This window comes from Prunus persica, chromosome G2, assembly GCF_000346465.2.
Source record: "Prunus persica cultivar Lovell chromosome G2, Prunus_persica_NCBIv2, whole genome shotgun sequence".
Taxonomy (NCBI): Eukaryota; Viridiplantae; Streptophyta; class Magnoliopsida; order Rosales; family Rosaceae; genus Prunus; species Prunus persica.
Genome location: NC_034010.1, coordinates 15,872,088 through 15,895,960, shown reverse-complemented (window position 1 = coordinate 15,895,960; position 23,873 = coordinate 15,872,088). Strand labels below are relative to the sequence as shown.

The window sequence follows — 23,873 nt, the reverse complement described above, 5'->3', positions numbered from 1 at the left end:
TTCTTCATGGATTTAGTGAATCTGTCAAACCATGCCCTGGGGATAGCTATAACCCATATAATGATTTTCTAAGCTTGCAAACTTGACTCTCCTTGTCGCGAGCTAAATTACATCGTGGTGGTAAGTCCATATATACTTCTTCTTCCAAGTCTCCATGTAAGAATGCATTTTTGACATCAAACTGATGTAGTGGCCAATCGAGATTTGCTGCTAGAGACAATAGTACTCTAATAGTGTTAATCTTGACTATTGGGGCAAAGGTCTCCTCGTAGTTTATCCTATATCTCTGTGTACACCTCTTCGCCACCAATCTAGCTTTATATCTTTCAACAAATCTATTTGCTTTGAGTTTCACAATATAAATCCACCTACATCCAACTATCTTCTTACCATGAGGTAAGGGCATGAGTTCCCATGTGACATTCTTTTGGAGAGCTCGCATTTCTTCATTCATAGCTTCTTTTCATTTTGGGTCTTCAAGTGCTTCAGTTATACTGTTGGGGACATATATGTCGGCCATCCAACTATCTTCTTACCATGAGGTAAGGGCACGAGTTCCCATGTGACATTCTTTTGGAGAGCTCGCATTTCTTCATTCATAGCTTCTTTTCATTTTGGGTCTTCAAGTGCTTCAGTTATACTCGAGGCTTTAAGTTATTTTGGGTTTTCATAGCTTCAATCATTTTGGGTATTTCCCTTTAGCTTTAAGATCTGCTCCATATTGTACTCGAGGTTTGCCACGGTTTTTCCTTCCTGAAAGCTGATATGTAGGCTTTGTGCCTTCTGAAATGTCACATCCCGGGATCGGCGCAACTTCCCAATGGGTCACCCATCCTTGAATTGTTCTGGCCCCCAACTCGCTTAACTTCGGAGTTCCTATGACTCCGAAGCCAGTGAGCTCCCAAAAGGCCTCGTGCTAGATGGATGCGGGTGTGCACATATAAGGCACATCACCCTTTCTCCGTTGGTTGATGTGGGATCTTACAATCCACCCCCCTTAAGGGCCCGACGTCCTCGTCGGCACACTCGCACCACACGGCAGAGTGGCTCTGATACCAAATTGTCACATCCCAGGATCGATTCCGCCGTAGCACGATATTGTCCGCTTTGGGCCCCCCTCTCTGTCCGCACGGTTTTGTTTCTGGGAACTCACGAGCAACTTCCCAGTGGGTCACCCATCCTGGGATTGCTCTGGCCCCCAACTCGCTTAACTTCGGAGTTCCTACGACTCCGAAGCCAGTGAGCTCCCAAAATACCTCATGCTAGATGGATGCGGGTGTGCACATATAAGGCACATCACCCCCTCTCCGTTGGTTGATGTGGGATCTTACATGAAATCAAATCATCACGGGATATTTCATTAGTGTTATCAGTTTCAGAACAAGATGTTACCTGAATGATATCCTCAGCAGGTGATTTGTGTGGTACTAGTGTTGAAGAAGTCTCCAAAATAGGCAAAATCTCATCAGTTTCCTCCTCCTGAATTGGACAGCAAGGAGACAACAGATCAGGCTGAGGCTGGTTTTTGGGGAACGACTGGTCGCTTCCAAGTTTTTGGGGAACGACTGGTCACTTCCAAGTTGCGACCAGTCGTTTTCTGGCAAAGTCATATGCGACCGGTCGTTATCACAGGCTGCGACCGATCGTTTTCTTGCAGAGTCATTGGCGACCGGTCGTTTTCAACATGCGACTGGTTGCTTTCAGACTGGGGCGATTTTGGAGAGGAAAAATCAAAAATTTGAGAAGTCTTGGTGTCGCAATACTCCTCCTGTGCAGCTAAAAAATATATGTCGTTTTCCCAGAACATAACATCCATAGAAGTATAGACTTTCTAACTAGGAGGATGATAACACCAGTATCCTTTCTGATGAGGTGCATAGCCAATGAAAACACAATTTTCGGCTCAGGGATCCAACTTGCCTCGTTAGTGATCATGTAAGTGGACAAATACATCATAGCCAAAAATCAGGAGTTCCAAGTTTTGGGTGGGAGGTGTTTGGATATGGTGGTGTAATGTTTAAAGTGGTGTTTGGAAATTTATGATACTAGAGGGAATCCGATTGATAAGGTATGCTGTAGAGACGACGGCTTCGTGGCATATTGGCACCAAAGAGAGAGGCACGAATGACTTCCAATAAGTGTCTGTTCTTTCTTTTAGCCACCCCATTCTGTTGGGGAGTGTAAGGGCATGAGCGTTGATGTATGATGTTATGATCTTGTAAGAACTGGTTAAGATCATGGTTGAGAAATTCTCCACCATTGTCAGAACGAAGAACCTGAATTCTGACATGAAACTGAGTCTTCACCATTTGATAAAACTGTTGAAACCTAGAACTGACTTCCCCTTTAGTTTTGAGAAGGGAAACCCAAGTCATGCTTGTGCAATCATCTATAAACGTGACAAACCATCGTACCCCTACCGAAGTAGCAATTTTAGTAAGTCCTCAAACATCAGAATGAATAAGAGAAAACGGAACCAAACTCTTATTTGAACTTAATGGGAACGGGACATGATGGCTCTTAGCCAATTCACACGTATCACACTGGAAGTTGGAAACATCAATACTGGAAAATAATAATGGAAACAACTTCTTAAGATAACCGAATAGGACATGCCTAAGACATTTATGCCATAACCAAATTTTGTCTCTCTCCCCCTCAAGACGAGTTCCACTGGTTGTGAAAGCTTGACCACCCTTGACCTCACTATATGGTGTCCAGTCCAAGTAATAGAGTTTGCCCTGCCGAGTACCACAACCAATCATCGTTCCTGTGAGGATGTCTTGAAAAACACAATGATTTGGCCAAAATGTTACAGTACACCCCAAAGTAGTAGTAAGTTGTGCAATATATAACAAGTTATGATCCAAAAATGGAACAAGTAATACAGAATCCAGATGTAGGGAAGCAGAGAGAGATAGAGAGCCCTCCCCAACCATAGGGGAGGGGGTACCATTAGCATTAGACACCACCAACGGAGTGGATGATTTGCGATTAAGAAGTTGGTCAGGATCAAGGTCTAAAATATCGATGATATCGGAAATATCGGTAGTCCAAAAATATGGAAATTTCGATGGAAATATCGGGATATTATCGATATCGATAAAAATTGAATAAAAACCACGGAAATTGTAAGAAAAACTTGAAAATTTTTATTGAAACTTTGGAGAATGTCTATTTAGTCAATTATCTATGAGTTTATCACAAAAAATTAGAAGGAAATGCATTGCATGATGGATTTAACTAATTTAAGTTGATTATACAGCAAGCGGGCAAACACTATGAGTGTAAAAAATATGTAATAATTAATGAAAAAAGATTAAATACACCGTAATCATTCATATATAATGATTTACTATAATATTTTACACTTTATACATTGCATGGTAAGATACATGAATGACTTAGTACCACATAGAGTTCCTACGAGGTTCAAATTTTTCACTATCTTCATCATCTCTATGTGTAGAGTAAGTATATTGTGAAGAGTAGTCATCAAATGATAAATCCCCAAAATAGTTTTGCATGTAATTGTTAACATATCATCCATATAAATATAAATATTTTAGCATATTATCACAAAAACATAAGTGATATGGTGTTTAAGGTGTTGGAGGAGTAAAATGGAAGGGGTTCATATCCCCTTTGTGCTTTTTTCTCCCCTTTTCCCCTTTTTTTTTTTTTTTAAAAAAAAAAACTTTTTTTTTCCTTCACATCGATGTTTTCGATATTTTCGATATTTTGGCGATATTACACCGATATTTTGACAAAATATTGCTGAAATGTGAGCGAAATTATCGACATCTATATTTTTCGATAGTATCGTCGATATTGTCGATATTTATACGATATGTACATGGATATGTTCCGAAATATCCGTGATTCAAAAAAATCGAAATATCCTCGATATTTCCTCGATATTATCGATATTTCATACTATGGTCAGGATCAAATGTCATGTGATCTGTAGGGCCCGAGTCGATAATCCATGCGGAGTTTTTGGAGGACGTATGAAAAGTAGAACCTTTGGTGATGGTGATAGAAGCAGGAGTCCGGGTAGCCAGGTCAGCAGGATTGACCACATGCTTCTGTGAGTCTGCAATAAGATGGAGAATCGTAGGGATTCCTGACATCGCTGCGGAAGTAAGATGTGATCTGAGAAGGTGAAGAATTTGATGTAGGAATTGGATATAAGAGGTATGTGCATAAGATTTGAGCGTATGTATTTAGGGATTTGGATAAGAGGATTTTAGGACTTTAGATTTGAGGGATTTGGATTTGGGGAAAAATTATGAGGAATTTGATTTAGGGTTTTGGATTTGAATATGAGAAATTTGAGATAAGGGTTTAGAGACAACCTAGGATCGATTGCTCTAATACCATGCTAAAATATGAATATAGTTTGAATGTATTAGGTTAATCTTATTCTTCTCCATAAGGAGGTATATATAAGAGTTTACAGGATGCTTTACAAGGAATTAGATACAGTAAAGAATTAGGAAAGTATTTCCTAATTAGACAATAATTTATCAACTATATAAAAATAGGAAAGTAAATCCCTTAATTAATCAAGGAAGTAAATCTCCTTGATTAATTAGGAGACTCACGTCAACATACTTGACTTTTGTTCTCCACGTGCTACCTCATTAAAACTCAATTTACTCGTAATTAAAAAATAAATTTTTAAATAAATAAAAAAACTCTAACTTGACTAACTTGACTTTCGTTCTCCTATTGCTTGGTCACGGGTGAGCCCCAAACCAAAAACACAAGCAAGTTAAATTTCGGTAGCAATGCTGTGGTTTCAGGCTTCGAAGTTGTGTCCGCTCCCTTGGTCCAAAAAGACTACTACTACTTCTTGACGATGGAAGCAATAAGCGTTGGCGACAATAGGGTTCCTTTTCCTCTATCCATAAGGCTAGAGGGCAACGTTATAATTGATTCGGGCACAACACAGACCATTCTTCCAGAGGACTTGTACTTATATTTGGAAGATGAAGTCGCGGGACACAGGTTGCTTCAGAACGTGAGTGTGAATGACTTAACCATTCCTTTGAGCCTTTGCTACAAACAGTAGGGAATCTAATGAATTCAAAGCGCCATCCATGACTGTGCATTTTCATGGTGCGGATGTGAAGTTGGAATCTAGGAACACCTTTCTTAGGCACAATGAGGAAATTTTGTGCTTTGCTTTTGTTCCTGATGGATATTATGGAACCTAGCTATGGGAACTTGGCACAGATGAACTTCTTGGTGGGATATGATCTTCAAAAGCACATTGTTTCCTTTAAGCCAACTGATTATACAAAGCTCCACCGAAGCCTGGTGTAATCAAATATACAACAGGAAAACTGTCACCAACACCACGACACTTCTACCATAGCAACAGTCTATTCACCACATAAATTTTTTTTTTTTTTTTTTTTTGAGAAAAATGGGGGTGAACATGCTGTGTAAAAAAACATAATTATACACCTCTTGGTCATCACCAAAATCAAACGCTTAAGAAGAGATTTCAGTTGCTTGATGATGAAAATTCCAAAGATTGAGATCTTACCAACTAAAAGCAAGTCATTCTCAACATGAAATGATGATCCGGATAATTGAAGGAGCAGAGCTTGAAGAAAAATGATGAAGTAATTGTAGGGAAGAAGAGATGAGACTTGCAAAGTGGGACTGTGAAAAAAAGTACGCTTGGAAGAATGAGCTTAGACAACACGTTAATTACTTTGTCTATTTTGGATGATTGATAATCCAGTTCCGATCTCTATGAGATAATCATATATCCCTTTAGATAATTACTATTAGATAATCTACTAAATCAATATACAATTCATTCGAACCAAATGGTGAGGAAGGTCTATGTGCGAGAGGAAAAGAGAGTGGGGGGCGGTGGCCATGGCTGGCAATAGAGCGGATGTATGATTTGAAAGCCAGTTGGGCAAAACTTACGTACTAAATTTGATGGTGCAAGTGAATTGAATTAATAAACAAAAAATATATACCTAGTCATGGGAAACGTAACGAGCCTTACCCCTCAAATGTTATACATATGTAAAAGTTTAACAAAACAAAAACAAAAAAACAAAAACAAAAACAAAAAACAAAAAAAACCTAAAACTAAAATAAAAACCATTCTCAAATGGATTTCTTTACATAAGTAAAGCTTTAAAAAAAATAAGTAAAAATAAAAACAAAAACCACAAATAAATACAATGCAATACAAAATAACACCAAAAAAAACCCTAGCCGCACTCTGGTTCCCTTTCTCCTTGCCGACAACCAACCACAAGGAAGCCAAAGGGGGAGGTGGCCATTACCCCTCCTCCCCTCTGCTCATCTTCGCCTTCCTCTCCTCATCGCCCATTCTTTTCCCTTCATCTGGATTATGTCTCTTCTCGAGAGAGTTTTGATACCTGGTGGCTGAAATTTTGTCTCTATTTCAAAGACAGCAGAAGCAACGACGCTAGTGGTAGTTGTTGGGATGTGGTGTTTTTCTCTACTCTACACCGACCAAAGAATTATGCTTGGTCATAGGAGGTTTTCTTTGTCTGGTTTTGAGTTGAAGTGGAGTGCTTCTCATGGGTTCTTCTGTTATTCTTTATATGGTGATGCTGGATTTTTTCTCTCCTCATAAGAGTTGTGATACATGATGCCTGATGTTTTGTCTCTATTTCAACGACGACAGCAGCAGCGAAGCTGGTGGTAGTTGTTGGGATGTGGTGCTCTTCTCTACTTTGCGCCGACCAAAGAACTATGCTTGGTCATACATAGGAGGTTTTCTTTGTCTGGTTCTGAGTTGAAGTTGAGTGCTTCTCAGGAGTCCTTTTACTGTTGTTTATGTGTTCCTCCTGCGTGTTCTCTTCTGGTTCCTAAATACATGTATGTATCTTGAAATTTAGTTGTAATTTGAAACTGAAATTTAGGGTTTGTATTCTAAGAGGATAAGCTAAAAGAAGAGGAGAGAAATTAGAAGAACTGAGAAGCTAAGAGATAGACGATGAGAGATGTGAAGAAGTCGGCTGGGCTAAAGACATATAGGGTTTCTTTTATATTTTTATTTACTTCTGGGCAAGGCTTACTAAAGATATTTAGGTTTTTTTTCTCAGAAAATTTTGAAGATCCACCCCTGCTGGAGATAGTGAGCAGCAATGGCACATTGAAGAGGCTAGGTCTGGAAGGAGGTATCGCTATTTGGGAAATTTTAATTTTTTATTTGTTATTTCATAAGTTTTGGCTAAGGTGGAAGTGGTGAGTTTTGGGTTAATACAATTATGTTGATGTGGCTTATGAGTATTCATTCTATTAATTTAATAGTTAGTATTTGTTTAAATACGTATAAATGTATCGATGCTAAATGCAGAAATTCGGACCTTTGCTATTTTTATCAAGTTAGAAAAGACCTCTTGCATATTTTTAATAATTGATGATGGATATATATTGTCTTTGGAATAAAAATAGTCCACGATGTGGCAACGGACCCACTAGTACTATAGTGGTTTGGAGCAATTTCTCCTCTTGAAAAGGTCATGGGTTCGAGTCCTAACATCCGGTGTAGTATGTGTGAGTTTAGAATATTATCATATCACCCCTTTTAATAGAAAAGGTCCTAAACAAAAAGTCAACGGTGTATGAGTTATTTCCCCCAAAAAAAAAGTGTTTATTTATTGTTAAAATCATATAAACTACAATATTGAAAATTTTACATTATTAGAAAAAGTCACCAATAAATGACTTGTAATAGCTCACAAAAAAATATAAGACATAAGTTGCATAGCCAAGCCAAATGTGCTTACTCAAAAGGAAATGGTAAATTTTGCAACGAAACCATAATATTTTATTGTTTTGTATGGAGGGAGGCGGAATCGAATCTAGGAATTCGGATGTATGGGTAAATGCTCTTAATCACTTGATCTACAACTGGTAAATGTTTTCTTTTTTTGGTATTGGTGGGTATTGGAGAGAGAGGAATCGAACTTAGGACATTGAGTGCAGGGGTAAATACTATAAACCACTTGAGTTACAAATTTTAAATGTTTTCTTTTATGGAATTGATTGAGGGAAGGAGGGATAAATACTTTTAATCACTTGAGCTACAAACTCTCTTTGCATATAGCTATTTTTTTCATTTATATATTATTTGAATGCTTCCTAAGTTAAGAATTAATTACTTTTTGTGTACAGTACGGTAATTTGAGCTTTTGGACTGTCTTATTTATTTATTTATATATTATAAGAATGCTTTCTAAGGTAAGAATTAATTACTTTTGGTATATATAGTACGATAATGTGAGCTTTACGATGAAGTTTTGAACAAGTTGCTAAATCTATAGTTTAGGTAGGTTCATTGCTTAAAGTATACACCGTGTGCATATATATATATATATATATATATATATATATATAAGTGATACTGAGAGAGAAAAGATTGGAACACAAGGCCTCGGGCGCAAGTATAATCACTTGATTCAAAATTCAGATTGAATAGACAAAAAAAGACAAACAATATATATTCAAATCACTCCCATTTCTTAAAGCATTAAATTGAATTAGCATTTGCTTAAATTCTAGTCAAACCAACAAAGAGCTTGTAACGCAAGTTGGTTAAGAGCATTAATTCATCTTGTCATTTCTTCCATTTCCCCAATAACATCTGTATAATATAAAAAATTATGGTCAAACCTATATCAAGTAAGCACATCCCAAAAAAAAAAAAAAAAGGAAGGTAATCTTACATGGTAAAATAGCCTTCAAATGTGGGGACATCTCATGGTATTTACCACAAAAAAAAAAAAAAAAAAAAAAAAAAAAGCTCCCTACATAGGTTAACGAAAAAAACATGAACTATACCCAAGACTTCGATAAGGGTTTTGAATTTATCAAATTATCCACTTTTAAACAATTTTGCTGGTCAAAGCATCATTTAGGTGCATTTAATTAATCATCAAATTCTAACAGATATCTTTTTGTATTGTATTTATGACTCTCTGGTTATATAGAACAAGACCGTTTTAGTATATGTCAATGTGTTGTTGTCTTCATCTTTCTCACAGTAGCCATGGTAGCATATCATTCATCACTTTTCCTCATTGCATTTCCCATTACATTGTCCATTATTTTCCTCCCAATTCTCTCGCTCACAGAAGATGATCATCTCCATGGAATTGGCTTTAGCCTTGAAATGATCCACCGTGATTCGCCGGCATCTCCCTTATACAATCAATCCGAAAGTCGTTGGCAACGGGTAAGCAACGCCTTGCAACGTTCGCATCACCGTATGATCAGCCATTTCAGCAGAAGAAATTCAGCACTTCGCGCTCCGAGTCCTGTAGCTGAATCCCATTTAATTTATATTGGAGGAGAGTATTTGGTGAACATATCAATTGGGACACCACCCAAAACTTTTATTGGCATTGTTGACACCGGGGGAGATCTTACATGGACACAATGCAAGCCATGTATGGACTGTTTCAAGCAAAACCCACCTCTTTTTGATCCCAGTTCTTCCTCAACTTATAAGCCCCTTTCTTGTTTGTCCAAGGAATGCCATTTGCTAAATGAAGCCTCTTGTTCAGATACAAACTTTTGCTATTATAATTATACATATGGGGATATGTCCTACACCACTGGAAATCTGTCCTTGGACACTGTCACATTGGCTTCCAGTACTACAGGGAAGCCTATATCGATTCCGAACACGATATTTGGTTGCGGACACCACAATGGAGGAATCTTCGGTGGGATTGAGTCTGGAATAGTTGGACTTGGAAGTGGAGCTGTGTCATTTTTATCCCGAATCGGCTATGCGGTTGGAGGGAAATCTTTCTCTTATTGCTTGGTGCCGACGACTTATGAACAATCCGATTCCGATCCAATCCTGGGAGCCAAACAAGGTCAGCGTGAAATTTCAAGCACGATATATTTCGGCGATAAAGTTTCAGGTCATGATGTGGTCTCAACCCCTTTGCTGTCAAATGGTTCGGAAACCTACTATTACCTTGAGCTTCAAGGCATTAGCGTCGGTGCCGACAATTTTAAACTTGATGCTGACAATTCACAATCTTTTAAGGGCAACATCATCATAGACTCTGGGACTACCTCAACATTTTTGCCTACAAAACTTTATCAAAGTTTTGAATCAGCAATTAGAAAGGCAGTTCGTCTGGAGGTGACCAAAGATCCAACTGGCATACTACAGCTTTGCTACAAGACTAAATCCGAAATCGAAGAGCCTATCGTCGTCACCTTCCATTTCAATGGTGCAGATGTGAAGCTAAAACCTGTAAACCTTTTTGTTAGGGTTAGAGAAGATATTGTCTGTCTTTCATTTTCCCCAACCAATGATGTGGCCATCTATGGCAATGTAGCACAGATGAACTTCTTGGTAGGATATGACCTAGATAACAGGACTCTGTCCTTTAAGTCAACTGATCAATGTACCTGGTAAAAGTTGGTATATGTGCATGAATTTTGTTTTCTATATATATCTTAATCATACCAGCTGATTAAAAGTTAGAGAAGATATTGTCTGTCTTTCATGAATTTTGTTAAAAGTTGGTAAAAGTTAGAGAAGATATTGTCTGTCTTCCATTTTCCCCAACCAATGATGTGGCAATCTATGGAAATGTAGCACAGACGAACTTCTTGGTAGGATATGACCTAGATAACAAGACTCTTTAAGTCAACTGATCAATGTACCTGGTAAAAGTTGGTATATGTGCTTGAATTTTGTTTTCCATATATATCTTAATCATACCAGCTGATAATAAAATGGCTGTTTTTTGGTAGCATTGTTTTGAAGTACCCTGCATTGCTAATTTGTTTACTCAAGTGTAGATCTGGTCTAGTCTAGTGGAAAAAGTCATTGACTTGTAGATCAGGTGTAGACATGAAATTTTTTCTTTTTAAATAAAAAATCAATGATAATTTGATCGATAATCAAGAAATTCAAGTTTGACAATTTGGTCGGCAAAAGATAATTAGTACAAGTCAACATTTGGGATTAGTTTTGAATAATTTAATTTCCATAAGAAGGACGAATTAGCTTTGAATTATTAAATTTCTAAATAAAAGGATTTGATTTTAACCAATTGTCAAACCAGTCAAATTCGACCGTCACAAGCCCCACTAACACAAAGTTTGGCTTTCTAGCCTAAATCCTAAATCCAGTTTGGAGACGACAGTTTTTAATACAAGCGATATTCTACTTAATTTAATCTAAATTAGGAGGAGGGAGATTCGAACTAAGGTGCAAAGTGGAGAGCATATCTACTCTAGCCAACCTGGCTAAGCCCATACCTGTTGGAGATTTATATCCAAACGAAATTACAAAAGAGTGTAACTCTCACAACCCCAAATCTTACATAGACAAAAATCATACATAGACCCCAAATCAATCTCACAAAAATGAGCAAAGAAGAAAAACAAAATCTTGCTCCAAATAAATTTCTCATTTGTGTGTGTAATTTGAGTATGTGTGGGATTTGGGCTGTGAGAGTTAAATACTCCTTTATAATTAGTTTTTGTTGTCGTCTCCAAACTAGATGTTACAAAGCCGAAACAATAAAAAGCTTGCAACAGCCCCAACAAAGAGAATTTTATTTCTTATTTGATCTTACCAATGCTATAACAAATACACTCACAAGACAACAGAGAAAAAGTCTGTCACTTTACATAACTAACTCTAGAATCAATATCCCAAGTTGAGCGTCTGAAGTTAAGAAACATATGCACTTCAACAGTCTTTAGAAAAAGATAGTCTCTGTCATAAAAATTAGCTACCAAAAAATTGACATTAAATCTAAAAGAAAAGCATGCACTGCAATAACGAGGGGCCGCTACGTGTCAATTAACTCTTTACTTACAAGTAGATTGGAACCCGACAGAAGCATCTACCTTGTGCTTAAAAGCAAAGCAGCTCCATTTTGAGAAACCTTCAAAGAGTTTGCAAATAGTTAAATCTGAACATTAACTGGAAAGAAGCACAAAATCTGGAGAAACATCAATATGAGATACCTCCACGTCATTCTGGGCACCCTTAGATGAACCTATTTCGGAAACATCTTTTAGGCTACTTTAGAAAGGGCTCTTTCATTCAGTTTCCCTGGAGTAATATCTACAAAAGCTGTGAGTATAAAATGCACTTAGAATCCCTAACACGAAACTTGTGAAAGCAAACATTTCAAATTCAATATCCAAATTATAGCAGCCTGTCAAAAATCTCTTGAAATATTGATGGCCATTATTTATCACAGAAATATTCAATCTCTTAACTATGTGTTGTGTCACAATAAGACAAGTCAAATCATCAGCCACCAAACATCATGACACCTCACACAATAAGCCTTGATCTGTGCCACTGCCAACCCTACTTTTTAGACATTAAATCATCCAAAAAAACAAAGAGAAAAAAAAAATGTACCTCTAAATCAGGTTAGGCTTCTACATTTGAAATCAAATGATGTCTATTCATGGATCCTAGCTGTTTGATCATGATCAAACAACTTGAAATGAAACACAAACAATATCCCATAATGTCCCATAAATTCATTAAAAAAGAGTAATGTAACTTCTTCTGATAAGTTTCAAATCATTCAATGCAACAGATTTATCAGAAAGCATCAGACAGTTGTGCCTCTCCATTGAAAGTAAAATGTGGAGAATTTAAATCCTGAGAGTCTAGCACTAACAGTTTTTTGGTTAAGTTCGCAAATACTTTGTTGACATTTCTTACCTTAAAAAAGGGAAATACAATGAATATTTATTCAGAAAACTTCCTTTGAAAGAACTTGTTGACGTATAGGAAATTAGTTCCCTTTAACCAAATACAATGCAGAGGCACTAATCAGCAGTAAACCACAGAAGGTAGTTAAAACTTAAAACCGCGTAAAAAGCCAAAGTAAGAAATGAATCAAAATTTTCAAACTATACTTGTTAAGTACTTCCAAAGCGCATTCCAACCTTATGCACCATTTTGATTTTCTCATATAACATACAAAATGGAAATCTAGTACTTTATACGGTATTTGGGTTACTTTATTGGCCCCCCGCTAGCTTGATATAAGGAAAGGAGGAATGCAAATGGAACAACCTGCAGGATATATTGTCCATGAGGGGTCTTCAAAGAAAGTATCACCTTAACAAAGCCACCTATGGGCTTAAGCAATCTCGACATGGATGATTTTATAAATCGGAAGCATTAGCGACTATCGGGTACGGGTATAAACTGAGTGGTTTTTCCCATCATTCAGTGTCTGCTTGTCATGGTTTACTTAACTTTATGTATATATTTTCTAAAGTCAGCTCGCATTCCTCTCCACTCTTTTTTCTATCTTATCCATCTACTACCAAATCCCCAAGAATAAAAAATCACCTTTTTCTATAGATGGACTAGTGAGGTCACAATTTCTTAATAATGATTTCATGTAATGGTCAAAACAAAAAACTACATTACTTTCTCACAGGGGGTCTCAAAAAGCCTCAGCATATGATATGGTATTACAGATTTAGAGAGCTCAGACCAGATTTCGCACATCCTGTTCTTGCAGCCAGCAAAAAGTGATACTTTAGAGTATCCACATGTATTTAGAACAAAGTTTTCAAGAATGTATGGTCACTCTAGAAGTGGATTCACCGTTTTATGACTGTTTAGGGAACCCAAAATTTAAATTTCCCTCTTAAGATAAAATTCAATCTTTCTAATTATTTAACCAATATTTTTTAACATTGAAAAAAATATATATCATGGATTAGAAGCCCAAGTAAAACTATTTATTAAAAAAGTAAAGGAAAAAAATGATAGACATAAAAGTGCATAAATTCATTATCAGACTAATAACTTCTAGGGCACATACAAATTGCTATTGAGCTATACACACAAAGTTCATACAGAAATATTAAGCCACAAAGAATTCTTATGCAATATAAAGAAAAGACTATGGTAAGAGTGATTCTTGATTACCAAAACTGTTCCGTTTTTTCTACTTCTTTTTCATTTTTGACATTAGTGGCAGGTGTAACTAGTGTAGCTGGTGTGGCTGGTGTGGCTGGTGCAGCTGGTGCTTGCATCTACTCTGCTTGCAGATACATCTACTGTCACAGAAGGTAGAGAAGCAGCTGGAAAGGGTGAGGTGGAAGACCCTGAGGCTGGAGCTGATAAAAATGGAGAAGGTGATCCAGGAGATAATGCAGCATTGTTGAACAGGTTATTTCGTGAATTCATTTGGCCCGTCAAAGTCTCAAAAGCATGTTGCATTGCATATTTCTGAATGAGATCAAAAATAAATTTATAAGGGAAAATATATTAAAAGAATGCGCATTCAACGAATGAACACTTGTCATTATAACATACGCACATGCATACATATTAGAGGATAGCAATTTCTGTTTTTCAGCTTGTGTTTTTAAGTGAGGCGAGACAACAACTAAAAATGAAGACACAAACATGGCTCATTTATTAAATAAGCGACATGACAAGGGTCATATTTATTTAGACTATGTGTTGGATGGGAAGGGCTTTGGTAGGCGTCAGAGGATGTGGAGCATAGGGTGTTTGGGTTAAGTAGATCTTTCAGTATAAATGGTAATACAGGCTACGGACACTAATCTTCCCTCCTTTACATTGATATGCACCATCACACTCTGAGACACGTTAATTTTCAGCCCCAACATAGCCCCAAATAACTCAATGACCAACCTGCTGAATCTCTCCTTCTTCCCTGAAGTGAAAACATTAGTATCAGTACTGCCCTATTAAGTGAGACACCTAATACGCTCCTTACCTACTGTAAAACCCCAATCAAGTGACACTCACCAGAACATCCTGTTAATCTACTCAAGACATCAAGAAGCATAAAAAGAAACAGGGCCAATGTGTCTCCCTGCCTCAACCCCCCCGTAGCTCAAAACTCGCTCTGGCTTACCATTTATACTGAAAATTTCACTAGACCCAAACACCCTTTGCTCCACCTCCTCCTATACCTATCAAAGCCCTTCCTATCCAACACATGGTCTACAAGCCTTCAATCAAATGATCATGAGAGAATATATAATCAGAATGTTCTTCTAGCAGCTGATTAAAATAAAGAGGGTAAGGAGATTAGGAGAGTAGGAGAGAACATCCTACCTTCAGTTGCAAGAGCAAAAACACAAACTAGAATTCATCATCTGGCACAAATCCCCTTTGCAGCATTTCATCATGGAACCGAAATGCCTCCCTCAAATTGTCCTGGGTCACATGTCCATTTATCAATGACGTATAAGTGTCTCTATCAGGTTTTACACCTCTCTCAATCATCTTCCGCAATACTAGCTCAGCTTTGTGCATTCTACCTTGTCTACAGAACCCATTTAGAATTATATTGTATGTAAACAGATCTGGCAATATTCCTTGGTTTTCCATCTCCTTAACGACAAAAAAAGCTCTGTCCAGATTCTCTTCTTTTACATATCCATTAATCAGAGTGTTGTAAGTAATACTATCAGGAACAATTCCTTTTGAAACCATTTTGCCTAAGAACTCATCTGCCTTTGTTGTGTTGCCAGAGCGGCAATAGCCTTTAATGACAGTGTTACAAGTAACTAGAGTCGGTTTGATACCTTCTTCAATCATCTGGTCCCACAACCTAAATGCCTCATGCACATGTCCCGTGCTACAGAATCCATTGATTAGAATGCCATATGAAATGTGATTGGGTAATATCCTTCTAGAAACCATGTCAGCCCATAACTCCTTAGCTTTATCCATTTCACCTACTTTGCAGAAACCATCGATTAATGTGTTGTATGTGACAATGTCAGGCTTGATATTTCTTTTAGTCATTGCCTCAAACAGATTTAGGGATTTAGTCATATTCCCGTGCTTAGAATATCCATGAATGAGTGTTGTGAACGTATAAAAATCAGGAAAGACACCCCTTTCCACCATCTCATTGAAGAGCTCATCTGCATCAGAAAGCATCTTCTCCCGACACAGCCCATTTAAAATAGTATTGAACGTGACCACATCCATAACGCAACCTTGCTCAAGCATTTCATCCCGCAACTTCAAAGCTTCTAACATCATTCCATTTCTGCAATATCCATGTATAAGGATAGTATAGATCACATTATCTGGAACCCAGCCTGCCTTTTTCATATCTCGAAAATATACTAAAGCATGATCAATATGTCCATTCCTCGAAAAAACCCCAATAAGTGAACTGAAGCTAACTAAATCAGGAATAACACCTCTACATGACATTTCATTGAAAATTCCCTCAGCCTCTGAAATATCATCTTTTCTACAGCTCTCAACAAGCAATGTATTATACGTAGTAGTGTCAGGACTCAATCCATTGTTCAACATCTCATACAAAATTTCCTTCGCTCTTGCATAATTTCCTACTTTACATAAACCATTTATGATAGCATTGTACGTGAAAACCTCAGGTCTCAGCCCTTTACAAGACATAGAGTTCTTTAACTGAAAAGCTTCTTCTAAAAGCCCTTCCTGACAATATGCATTGATTAGTGTATTATATGTCACAATATCTGAAAAAACCCCTTTCTCTTCCATGTCTGATAAGAACGATTTAACACTATCAATTTTGCGATCTTTACATAAGGCATTAACCATAATATTGAGTGTATAAACATTTAACTGAATCCCACTGCTAACAACATCCCCATATACCTGCCATGCCAAATCGACCCACCCAACCTTCACAAGCCCACCAAGAAGACTATTACAAGCATTTATCGAAACACAAAATCCCTTGCTTCTAAACAGCTGAAACACCTCGAACCCTTCTCTCAACTTCCTAGCCTGCACATAAGTTCTGACCAACAAATCAAAGACCAAAGAACTTGAGCCACAATTGCTATAAGTTGAAACCAAAGAGTCAACTACTTCAACACGCGAAACACCACTCTTCCTAACCATTCTAAGAATCAAAGCTTGTGCATCCGACACCCTTCGACCCCGCACCAACAAGTGAATCATTGCACTCAAAGACTGCGACGAATGCTTAAAATTCGGACTATTTAACACAATTAAATCAATAAATTTCAGACCCAGTTGCAAATTTTCGCGGCAGCGATTAAGAACCTCAACAACAAGCAATGGGTTTAATCGAAGCAGATAACTGCGCAAAGAATTGAGATTACCTTGCTTCAGACCCAGTAAAATCTTCTCCACCAAAAGAGAATCTGACAGAGAAGCTGATGAAAACGGTTCTTGGCTTGTAGCAGTACTGCAGACTTCTCGGAATTGCATACGTTGAAGACCAATTTCCCTGTCATTTGATGGACAATAAGCTAAAGAATGAGGTCTATGAGAGTGAAAGAGTGAGTGTTGTGTTAGTTTTTTCCTTGTGAAGGTTCTGAAGTTTCTCGGAGTTGGATTTTGAAAGAGTAGCCCATGGGTTCGCATACTTGAAAGTACAGTCATAGCCGTTGAGGAATGAGTTTTCAAAAGGATGTGGAGTATGGATGCAGAATTGTTAATGCTTCTCAGGAAAAATACATGAAGAAATATCTAAGTGTTGTAAAGAAGAATAAGTAAAGAAGAATAGGTGAAGCCCACATAGCCAACTAACACCCACCAAACCTAATCACACACCCACCAAACCAAACCACTACTCAATTGATTGAAGAATATTAATGATGTTGTTGATTGAAGAATATTAATAATGTTGTCTACCAATTATTTTGTGAGGTGAACAACCAATGTCTTAAGCCTATAAATAGATACCTCCATCAAGAGAAGTTCACACATATAGAAGAGGAAGAGAAGGAAGAATGAGGGTGAGTGAGTTGAGAGGAAAGAGAGCAAGAGAGAAATTATCCAAGAGAGAAAATTGAGTGAGCCATACATATTGTAAACACAAAGTTGTAGCCCTATTATTTTACATAGTGAAAAGTTACTGCTGCTGCTCTCCGGGGATGTAGGCATAGCCGAACCTCGTTAAATACTGTGTCTCATCTACTTTACGTGCAGCTCCATATTCGCACATATACCAGTTCATTTTATAACACGTTATCAGCACGAGAAGCTCTCAGGTATAATTTTTGTGTTGCACTATTATCTATACTACTAACCCTTATGTTGATGTAAGGAAGAAAAGTAGTGGAGGAGCTGTGGTCTGTAAGAGAGATATACGAGCAAACCAACTGTGTGCAGATTACAGGTGGAAAGCATTTGATTTAAGAGACAAGCATGATGCCTTCCACAAACGATAATAATATTATCTGCTATACTATTTGATCATGGTGTTGATGAGAACCCACCAATAATTGCCTTTACTTTACCGCAAATTTACTTTTACTTAAAGTAATATAATATATTATATTTACTGTATAGTGTAGGTTTATTACCCATACAACAGTATTTATTTAAAAGGGTGGTGCGGGTTTATCGTCCACGCCTTTACTTCTATTTAAATGTATGGAGCAGAATTAGTGCCCATACAAGCACCATTTACTTTACCGCACATTTAATTTTATTTAAAGTATGGTGCGGGATTAACGTCCATACAGCAAGCAATTTAATTTATGAATTTAATTTACCGCACATTTACATTTATTTAAAAGGGTGGTGCGGGTTTATCGTCCACGCCTTTACTTTTATTTAAATGTATGGAGCAGAATTAATGCCCATACAAGCACCTTAACTTTATGAATTTAATTTACCGCACATTTACATTTATTTAAAGTGTGGTGCGGGTTTATCGTCCATACCAGTAATTTATTTATCAGCAATTTATTTTATGGATTAAATGTGCTGTATGATGAGTTTTTACAGTATGCAGATCAGGACCAGAAGTTCCTTGATCCTCATCATACAATTACATCAGGACTTGAAGATCCTTGATGATGATGTTAATATGAGAGCTGGCAGTCTCTCCGGTACTATATTTGTAAACATGTAATTGGACTTGAGGGTCCTTGATCCCTGACATGTAAATAAGGACCTGGGGTTCCTTAATGATGTAACAGTACCGTATTGGTTCATAATGCCGTACACATGGATGATAACTGTACTGGCAAATGTATTGTACACATGAATAGATACGTATTCATGACTTGATGAATAGTACCGGATATATGAATAGTGACGTATACATAAATATTAATCATTTTGGGTAAACCATCACTATTCAAAAAAAAAGGGGAACCTGCAGTTCCTTAAACTCATGGATGAGCAATTAAATGAGATGCCAGAAGTTCCTCAAAACATGGACAATTATGTAAGGGCTTGAAGTCCAGAAATATGTACAGAAAATTGTAAAAATGTCCATACCATGAGAATATGTGATTTTGGCCCGAAGTTCAAAATCTAAGGGGATTGAATGTCCATACCATGAGAACATGTGATTTTGGCTTGAGGTTCAAAATCTAACAGTGTTGAGAACCTGAAGTTCCAACAATTAAATGGACAGGCCTTGAGGTATTATTGCAAATTGTGGTACGCCACATATTTCTTTGGCATAAGAGAATGATGAATTGAGGCTCCCCTCACATTTTGTTATATCTGGGCCGGAAGCTCATGAACCCAAATATATAAGATATTAGCGTAGCTTTTACTCAATTCATATTTCATGTCCATTTGAAAAAGGTGAATAAATTCTGAGTTTTGTGTTTTGCACAGGCCAAAAGTTCCATACATTGAAATATGAAATTTAGGAGAGTCGATGTGGTTATTTGAACCTATAAGGCACAAGGTTCCAAACCGTCATTTTGAAAAGACGTAAAAACCACAATTGCAAGTTTAAGAATGTGCGCAATTATTATAACAGGAACATACAACATATAGATTTTTTTCCTGCAATAAAGGTGCAGGCCCTGTAAAATCTATAAAAATACATTATGTTCCTGAAGCCTCTGAAGGAAGAGGACGACGCCTCTTAAGCTTAGCCATGAGCCTCTCATGGTCTCCCAAAATTCTTTCATTGGAGACCTGCAGCATGTCTAGCCTTCTCAGTGTATCAACAGAGTACGAACTCACCAGTTTCAACAAGGCATTATTCTCTCCTTTAAGTTTCTCAACCTCCTGTTGAGACTCATGAAGCATTCTTTGAAGAGACGAATTTTCAGTTGTTAAATTCTCAACTTCGTTTGCTCTGGCACGCAAACGATCAGCCATGTTAGAAACAGAAGCAGCACTCTGAATGCTAAAAGCCATTGAGTCATCAATAGCCTCTTCCTCTGATCTCCCTGTCAACAACATTTCATCCATTGGAGTAATGAAATTCCTAGCTACTATGACAGCAGTAGCATCATTCATCATCACAGAATCATTAACTGTGATATGACGATTTTTGGATACAAAGGATGGACGCCAAACTTGGGCGTCACTCGTTGTTGTGGGAGTATCATTTAAATTGATATAATTTGGGCAGGAAGAAGAGGAAGCCATTTTTAAGAAGGTTTCGAAGAAAGCCTTAAGAAAACTAAAGTTTCAGGAAATGAAGGAAGTTAAGTTGAAACGCAGTTGCTCCAAATCAAGTTTTGCAAAGGCAATATCTATAGGAGGAAATATGGCTACCGTTTTTTTCAGGATCCCAATATCTTTTCGGATCCCCATATTCTCTTTTTCTTTCCCAGATTCCAAAACTTCACGTGGCCTCCATTAATGTTTGTCGGCACTTTCGGCGTTTTCAAAGTATTATTTTCGTCAAAAGCCGATCTTGCTTTGCGGATTTCACGGAGCTACTTTTTCAAAAGTATCCCGAGAATCTCGCAATTTTCCTATGGTTAATTTGAAATTCACCGGTTCTACCTATTCATTGTATTTGTGTATAAATGTGTTACTAACGAAATTTTCTTTGCAGAAGACATCCAGTTTACTCCATACCTAGTGATGCGATATCTACTTATTTTTCTTATCAGTGAGCACTTAATATGCCCGAGAAGCAAGACTATCTCTGATCATCCATTCAGGAAGCGAGACTATCCCTGATCACGTTTCCGCCACATCAGGGAACTGTGAAGGCGACCTTATGCTCTAATCTCCTGAGGTCCTTCTAGACTAGGAGAAATGAGAGCTTGTTGTTTGCTCCCACCAGCTTTCTTCCCTGATTGCTTACCTTCTCTTGCAATCAATATCACAATTTTTTGCATTTTTTCTCTTTTTGTAACTCTCTGAGGGTTATTTGTTTTTGACAGAGAAAAGAGTTGTGATTTTACTCTTGCAGGATATAACTAGATCATCAAGCGCTACATTTACTGGGCCGATACAAGCTTGAATGATACTTGAGAAAATTTTCTCCCACCTAAGGACGTAAGCAATACTTGTGTTATTTTATGCTTATATACTTATTTGATATTTTATCTTGAAAGATAAGTCCGTTCCAAAAGAATGGCTTGTATGTATCCATGAATTATTAATGCAAATTTTACAGATTGTAAGTTGGATACATTGATAATACACTGCACAGATTAAAGTCCCATAAGAACAGAATATGGGTATAGCAGTGATCAATATGATGCACACCTGTTGCGTAGCAAATGATGTGGATTGAAGTCCCGAAAGGACAATCCTTTGACATGTCAATATTGATATTATGCACGCCTAATGCGTAGCAAATTATATGGGTTAAAGTCCCATAATATGGGTTAAGGTCCCAGAAATTAATTGACATGTATGTATTAATCTGTGGCATGCCTGCAGCATGACAGATATATGGGTTCTAAATGTTCCAACTCCCTAAATGGAGATTTTCCACGCCCTATGTAAAATAGCACTCCATTGGAGGTTATAATCCACATTCTCACATAATAAAAGCCCCCTGAAGTGGCTTGGGTACCCAAAAGCAAAGAAATGCTTATAATTGATGCATGCGCATGCAAATGAGAATGGTGGGATCATGAATTGATGAATGACAATTTTTGATCATGAATTGATGAATGACAATTTTTGGTTTTGGAGTAGCTACTCAAATCATCAATGGGCTGTGTTGATTGGAACCACGTTCAATTATTAAATGTCGACAATATTATTGGCCAAAATGGAATGAGGTAATTCCATTATAGATGAGAATGAACATGAAAGAACAAACCCACAGTACGAACCCCAAAAGATGTTAATACTGAAATTTATACTTGGGTGTTCGGAATAAAAGGGAATATACCTACTTTGTATGACACACTGTTTCTGGCAGAAACAAGAAATGTTGGGTTTTCTCCATATTTACAGATTCAATTGTGCCCCCTCTTATTACACAATTACGGAGACCAACATATTATCTTTAAGGGTTATTAAATGCACGGAGCATATCGCCAGAAGCGATTTCCTAAAGATATATAAATAGCTGGGTAAAAGCTATATAATGTGTCATAAAGTTTAATCCCTTTTAAACAAAATCCGTTGAGAGGATTGACATTGCATAAAACAAGTCCCTAAAGGACATGTGCTTGAAGCACAAAATTAGTACTCAATATTAATATGCATAAATTACCTCAGTGAGTACATTGATTATAATGTGATTGCAACACATTACAGCTTCTGCAGAGTTCAAGAAATATTTGTCTCGACTTAAGGATCGAGCATTATGCCAACGTGATTCTTGCTTATACTAAGAAAGTATTGAAGCATTTTTATGAGAATTATCCGTTGGACACTTTAATGATTTTCCGGAAGTATATTGGACCGGACATCATATTTTCCAGATAGGGCTCAACTCCATCACCATCATTTTGGGATGATGTGAGGTATATTTGATGCTATCTCCGCATAACACCATGTACGGGCATATTCTTTCAAGTGAACTTACAAATAGCCCAAGTTTTGTTAGAAACGCGGACTCTGAAAATTTCTATGATTTACATAGAGATAGCTCACTGGAAATATATTTACTTACTCAACTACGAGAATTATTAATGGCTATATCCTCCACTCACTCCGAAAGATTCTCACTCCAAAAGATAGTCATGAAGACATCAGGGGGAGATATTAATCAGGGGGAGCATCCAGAAGTATGCTATACAGATTGCTGTACTCTTTTTCTTCCTTCCATCAGTTTTCTACCTCACTGGGTTTTTCTCCAAGCAAGGTTTTAATGAGGCAACCAATCTAGGGACATGTGGTCTCCAAGGGGGAGTGTTGTAAAGAAGAATAAGTAAAGAAGAATAGGTGAAGCCCACATAGCCAACTAACACCCACCAAACCTAATCACACACCCACCAAACCAAACCACTACCCAATTGATTGAAGAATATTAATGATGTTGTTGATTGAAGAATATTAATGATGTTGTTGATTGAAGAATATTAATGATGTTGTCTACCAATTATTTTGTGAGGTGAACAACCAATGTCTTAGGCCTATAAATAGATACCTCCATCAAGAGAAGTTCACACATATAGAAGAGGAAGAGAAGGAAGAATGAGGGTGAGTGAGTTGAGAGGAAAGAGAGCAAGAGAGAAATTCTCCAAGAGAGAAAATTGAGTGAGCCATACATATTGTAAACACAAAGTTGTAGCCCTATTATTTTACATAGTGAAAAGTTACTGCTGCTGCTCTCCGGGGATGTAGGCATAGCCGAACCTCGTTAAATACTGTGTCTCATCTACTTTACGTGCAGCTCCATATTCGCACATATACCAGTTTATTTTATAACACTAAGGATTGATATCTAACAGTTCACGTAGAAACACACACGGTGGAGTTTTTTTTTTTTTTTTTTCCATGTGAATCAACCATGGAGCCGGCGCAGGTCGGGTTGATCCCGTTTGAGAGAGGGCTGGGCAAATGCACTGAAAACCCGGCCGAACCGAACGATTTTGGTCTTTAGATTTTTTAATAATTTTATTAAAAAAACCAAATCAAACTGGTTTAGTTTGGCTTGGAACTGGTTTAATTTTATAGATTCAATTGTAACCAAACCACACCTCTC

The 23,873-nt window shown here is 37.3% G+C and overlaps 2 protein-coding genes across 3 annotated transcripts; one reads left to right on the top strand and one right to left on the bottom strand.

Annotated features, from left to right (window-relative positions):
• LOC18785667 (aspartic proteinase CDR1) lies at positions 8,399–10,515 on the top strand. The gene has a single exon (XM_007220123.2). It carries the CDS (start codon positions 9,059–9,061, stop codon positions 10,445–10,447), a length of 1,389 nt encoding a protein of 462 aa, XP_007220185.1. The 5' UTR covers positions 8,399–9,058; the 3' UTR covers positions 10,448–10,515.
• Positions 11,527–17,570, bottom strand: LOC18787523 (pentatricopeptide repeat-containing protein At5g01110). Of its 2 annotated transcripts, XR_002270038.1 has the most exons (4): positions 15,125–17,570; positions 13,961–14,263; positions 12,016–12,124; positions 11,527–11,933 (listed from the first exon to the last, which is right to left on the bottom strand). XR_002270038.1 is itself a non-coding variant. In XM_007219056.2 (2 exons), the coding sequence occupies exon 1, from the start codon at positions 17,426–17,428 to the stop codon at positions 15,152–15,154; it is 2,277 nt and encodes a 758-aa protein (XP_007219118.2). In that variant the 5' UTR covers positions 17,429–17,570; the 3' UTR covers positions 13,799–14,263; positions 15,125–15,151. The 2 variants fall into 2 exon arrangements, 1 of the variants encoding a protein (XP_007219118.2); XM_007219056.2 differs by lacking the exons at positions 11,527–11,933; positions 12,016–12,124 and having other exon boundaries at positions 13,799–14,263.